Genomic DNA, 6055 nt, shown 5'->3' with positions numbered 1-6055 from the left:
TGTTGAATTTATAAGTAGTTCTAAGGATATGTGATATAACATGACATAAATCGTACGTAAAAGTGAAAATGTTTAGATTCTTGGATATAGAAATGAGATATAAATTATTGAACTAGAAGAGTGAGTGTGTTGAGTAAAAAAGTTTAAGAGATTTATTCTTCAATAAATAGAAGTAGTCTGTTCTTGCAATGTCCCCTCTGCTTACAAGGATTCCCCCCTCTTTATAGTAGGGGGATGTTACTTTATTTATAATAATAAAAAATACATAATGAAGAATTCATGATGAATTGTCTCTTCCTCGATTCCTGCCAAGATTCTCTCCCCTAGTGCGGTTGCAACGGCTCCTGTCTGCGAGCTCGATACTGGCTCGATCTCAGTATTGGATCGAGCCCTCGGCCTTGAGTTCGAGTTCGACATTCGGGGTGAATGTCAATCGGTCGGTGCATCTCCGACAACCTTCTTCTTGCCTTGCGGTTCGATTTGGTCATGGGCTCGATAATGATATCGAGCCGATTCCTCGATCGGTCTTGGAACTCGAGGCTTGTATGTACTATCCTCGGAACTCGTCTCAAGCTCTTACTTCGATCGCTTACTATTCGAGCTCGAACAAACGTACGGAAGGCCAAAATCTATTTCGACCGTATACATTGTGCAAGTTCATAGTTGATTCTATTGCAACTTTTTGGTTACAAACTATTGAATTTGTGAGTTCAATAATCTAGTGATTTTATGTGATACAAAAATAACAACATACCTATTATATTTCCACAAATGGGGTTTGAGAAGGGTAGTATATATGCAGACCTTACCTTACATGGTGAAGATAGAGAAACTGTTTCCGGTATACCCTCGGCTCAATAAAAGCAAAATCACAACAGTTATGACAATAATTTTATGTGATATTTAGGCAAAATTGAGTGATATTTTATTACAAAAATTAGTCTAGTAACTTTTTGTGATACTTAAATAATTTTGAATATTTTTTTATTAAAATAATTTAGTAATTCTAGTACATTTTTGAGTCAGCAGATTTGAAATATGTGGAATTTATTACATGTATATACATATATTAATTTGTTTTTTTTTGCATACCCTTTTTAAAAAAAAGTGGTTTGCAAGTTGACCCTCGTCACTTGGGAATTGGGATTGGGAATGGAGTAACATTTTAATCCCCCGAAAAAGGCTTCCCAAATCCCAATTTTATAATTTTCCCATTTCTCAATTATTCACGGATCTTAGCCTGACCCGCAAACCTTATATAAAAGGTGCCCCTATCATTGGCTGTAGCATTCTCTTTCTCTCAGCTCTATTCGCTTCGTCCGAGTGTTGTTAGGGATTGTAAATTCGTTTTCCAATTCACAATTCCTCTTTACTGAAAAATGAAGATGATCGTATTGAAGAGTTCCGACGGCGAAACCTTCGAGGTAGAAGAGTCAGTTGCCGTAGAGTCGCAGACAATCAAGCATATGATCGAAGACGACTGCGCCGACACCAGCATCCCTTTACCTAACGTGACGAGCAAGATCTTAGCTAAGGTGATTGAGTATTGCAAGCGCCACGTGGACGCCGCCTCTAAGACGGAAGATAAGGCTGTCGAGGACGATCTCAAGGCTTTCGATGCTGACTTTGTCAAAGTTGACCAGAGTACCCTCTTCGATCTCATCCTGGTCTGTATCTCTTTATTTTGATACTGCTGTTTATACTAATTTTGAATTTCGTGAAGATTATTATGTGTATCTTACTTAATTCATCTAGGGTTCTGAGTAAGACCGTTAAATCGTTGAATAGGTACTTATAAGTCATTTTAAATATGTATGAAGAAAGAGTTTTAAGTTATATGCACTGATGGTCACTTATTAGGTAATTACATGTAAGTTTCTTGATAAACATTTATTAGTAATCTGATAAAATTGGTAACTAGCAGCTAAACTGCTATCAATAGTTTAATGTTCACTGATAGTGTAAAAAATCTTTATCACGGTCTTTAGAGAGGTTCTCTGGAGATGTTTGGAGGTAAAAGGTGTGCCGGTTTTCTGGTTCTGCGTTCAGCCCGTTCTTATTTGCCCCGGTGATGGACGCACTAACACACCATATTCAAGGAGAGGTGCCATGGTGTATGTTATTTGTTGACGACATTAATTCTGATCGATGAGATGCGAGCCGGTGTTAACGAGAGGCTGGAGGTTTGGAGACAGACCCCTGAATCTAAGGGTTTCAAGCTAAGCAGGACTAAGACGGAATACCCGGAGTGCAAGTTAGCGTTGAGCCGAGGGAATCGGACGTAGATGTGAGGCTTGAATCACAGGTCATCCCAAGTAGAGTTAGTTTCAAGTACTTTGGGTCGGTTATCCCGTGGGAGGGGAGATCGACGAGAATGTCACACTCCGTATTGGGGTGGGGTGGATGAAGTGGAGGTTAGTATCTGGAGTCCTGTGTGAAAGAGAGTGCCACCGATACTCAAAGGTAGGTTTTATAGAGCGGTGGTTAGACCGGCCATGATGTATAGGGCTGAGTGTTGGCCTTTTAAGAGCTCACGTATCTAGAAGATGAAAGTAGCAGAAATGAGGATGTTGAGGTGGATGTGCAGGCACACTAGGATGGATAAGATTAGGAATGATGATATTCGGGAGAAGGTGGGCGTGGCTCTCATTGATGACAAGATGTGGGAAGCGAGGCTCAGATGGTTTGGGCACGTACAAAAGGAGAAGCCCAGATGCTCCGGTAAGGAGGTGTGAGCGGCTGGCTTTGGAAGGCACGAGAAGAAGTAGATGGCGGCCTAAAAAGTATTGAGGAGAGTTAATCGGTCAGGACATGGCGAGGCTTCAGATTTTCGAGGACATGACAGCGAGACTTAGATAGTTCGGGTACGTACAGAGGAGAAGCCCAGATGCTCCAGTAAGAAGGTGTGAGCAGCTGGCTTTGGAAGGCACGAGTAGAGATAGAGGACGACCTAAGAAGTATTGGGGAGAGGTGATCTGGCAGGATATGGCGAGGCTTCAGATTTCCGAGGACATGGCGCTTGATAGAAAGCTGTGGAGGTCGAGTATTAGGGTTGTAGGTTAGGAGGTAGTTGAGTCTTTTCCTACTTTGTACCTTTGTGAGGCTAGTCTGATAGGATTTTGTCTTAGACTGCTAGTGGTTAATGTTAGTGTCTTACTATTCTTTCGTTTTTTATAGTGTCGGTTCTATTTAACGGATATCGCTTTTGCGTTTCATTTATTTTCTGATTTTTATGATGCTGTTATTATTCCTATGGTATTTGTTGGTGGTACTGATATTGTCTCTTTTCATCTTCTTGAGCCGAGGTTGTTTCGGAAACAGCCTCTCTGCTCCCTCGGGGTAGGGGTAAGGTCTGCGTACACACCACCCTTCCCAAACCCCACCAGTAGGATTTTACTGGGTCGTTGTTGTTATTGTTGTCAGTATATATAACTTAAATCCATGAAAAGTTTGTAGGGAAAGAGAACTATGTGGCTCCTCTAGTAATAGTTCCTTATAAATGAAAACTGTTGGAGTGTTATTTGGCTTGATTGTTTCCTTGCTTTTTTTTTTGGGCCTTGTGGATTGGTAGTTGTGTAAACTATCATTATTAGTTTTGTGTCATCAGCTTTGCAATTTTTGATATTTTTGTTTATGTGTGGATTTATAGAAGTTTGTTAATGCACATTCATTATTTGCATAAATATTGGCATGAGATGATTTAAATGGAGTAGCGTGGTCACTGAGGATTCATATAGCCGATTTCAAGCTATTTGGGGCAGAGCCATATTTGTTGTTGTTGATGCACCTTCTACTTTTGGCTTCCATTGCCCGTGTTCTTGGCATTTATTTGCTGCCTCAATTTTCATAGGTTGAGCTTCTACTCTAGTCTGCACCTGTATAAGCTTCATGGGTAATATATATTGTATAAATATAATCAATTAACTATGCTTCAATCCCAAACTAGGCAAGGTCGTCTACATCATTCCGCCTTGGCATTTATTTGCTGCCTCAATTTTCATAGGGTGAGCTTCTACTCTAGTCTGCACCTGTATAAGCTTCATGGGTAATATATATTGTATAAATATAATCAATCAACTATGCTTCAATCCCAAACTAGGCAAGGTCGTCTACATCATTCCGCCTTATTCAGGTCCATGACATTTCAATACGTAGTCACTCTGTTGCGGTATGCAACTAACTGCAGTTGGTTTTTAGGTGCTATTTGATGCGTTTGAACTAATGAAATAAATTTTGACCGCTTCTTTTGATAGTCTCTTATTTCTGGTAGTTTTCTTCTCCTTTTTTTCATGTTTGCTTAGTTAAAACTTAAAAGTGTATTATTATAGTGAATAATTTCCATGGCTCATTCTAAAACAATGGGTAAGAAGATATGCTTGTAAGTGTAAAGAAGATATGTTTGGGCCTTAGAGCCGGTTTGGTACTGATTATGAGGTGACGCGTACACCAGGCCCATATTGGGCTGAGTGTTACCATTTTGTGGCGACGCATGCACTAGGCCTCATTATTGGGCTAAGTGATTATAATAGGTGCTTGGGCAGGATCTGCTCCGCCGAAAGCTGACATGCCAGCAGTGGGCGCAGGCACAATGTTTTATATATATGCTTGATGATGGGCAGTTATGCCAGGCACCCGTATAGTGCTAAGTGTAAATACTATCGATGGAATCCATTGTGATAGTGTTGATTTACGTGTATACTTGACATGTAGGCATAGAGATGTACTGTCCTCGTGCTAACTAGCAATTGACCTGATTTATCCGTGTTGGGTTGGTTTTTAACTGTTATACTTGAAAGCATGCCTAAATTCCTGAAATGAGAACGAGCTGTACTTGACATTATTGATTTAATGTTTCTACGGTTTATCCAGAATTTTTGAACTGTTATCGGTTATTGGTACCGGCATTTGACTGTTCTGAGCTCGTATTTGTATAAATTAACTACCCAATATTCTTTTGTTTAATATTCAGATTAAGAAATTTGGATGCTTAAGACAATAAGGATAAACTTGAAGCTAGATCCACTCGCGCGGACATGTCAGTGTCTACTAGTCTGTAATACCTGTAGAACTTGTAGTCATACTTAGTTTGTTACCTTTCAGGAAACAAGTGTTAGTTTGGACATTCCTGTAGCACGGTTTGTTTACATGTTTGATATCCCTCTCCCTGAGTTGTTGCTTGCCTTTTGAATCCTGTTGACTATTGAGTGGCTGACAATTTCTTTTATGTATTTCCTTTTATATTGGTTTTACATTTCCTTTTAATTATTGCTATTATATTTGCTAGTTGATGAGTTACAAGGAGCATCCCATCTAATATCTAGTTCTCTCAACTTACCTGTATAGAGATTTGGGTATTACCTTTTTTTTGTTGAGTGCTTTTAGAGGTTAAGTTTACATTGCAGTTGCAGTAAATTGTTTGTTCTTATCTTTTTACAGGCTGCCAACTATTTGAACATAAAGAGCTTGCTTGATCTGACATGCCAGACAGTTGCAGACATGATCAAAGGGAAGACCCCGGAGGAGATCCGTAAGACATTCAACATTAAGAATGACTTCACTCCTGAGGAAGAGGAAGAAGTCAGGAGAGAGAATGCCTGGGCCTTCGAGTGAATTCGAGTCTGTTAAGCGGCGTCAATATTCTGCTGATAGATTTGCAATATCTTAGTAGATGTTATAAACAATCTTTTATATTAGTAAATATGTGACTGTTGTTTCTCGGATCTTTGACTTTGTCAGTTGAAGGGAGACAGTAGAACCTCTTTTGCCTTTTATGCCATGGTTTCTTGTGTCCTAAATCGAAATTGAAGATAAAATCATGTTGGTAATTGATCTCCATTGTCCTCGAAGCCTAATGTGTCAGACAGACTCAGTTTGTGAGTTTGAGTGTGACTAAGAGATGGAGAAGTCCATTTTGGTGGCGATATGGTGATGGTTTTTGGCAAACATGTCCATAAGGAGAACAGACGAGGCTTGTCATGGATAGGAGTCACATACAATAAGTTTGAGCCTTATGTATTATTTGCGAGAATTTCTTTTCTCCGGCTGCACATTTTTA

At 39.6% G+C, this 6055-nt stretch overlaps 1 protein-coding gene across 1 annotated transcript; it reads left to right on the top strand.

The window, feature by feature from the left end:
* The first annotated feature begins 1282 nt into the window (after positions 1 to 1282).
* On the top strand, positions 1283 to 5771 carry LOC107772501 (SKP1-like protein 1A). Its single transcript, XM_075247888.1, has 2 exons — positions 1283 to 1667; positions 5437 to 5771. The coding sequence occupies exons 1-2, from the start codon at positions 1380 to 1382 to the stop codon at positions 5608 to 5610; spliced, it is 462 nt and encodes a 153-aa protein (XP_075103989.1). The 5' UTR covers positions 1283 to 1379; the 3' UTR covers positions 5611 to 5771.
* Positions 5772 to 6055: the final 284 nt, after the last annotated feature.

Source organism: Nicotiana tabacum, chromosome 24, assembly GCF_000715075.1.
Source record: "Nicotiana tabacum cultivar K326 chromosome 24, ASM71507v2, whole genome shotgun sequence".
NCBI lineage: Eukaryota > Viridiplantae > Streptophyta > Magnoliopsida > Solanales > Solanaceae > Nicotiana > Nicotiana tabacum.
This window is presented reverse-complemented; position numbering and strand designations above follow the sequence as displayed.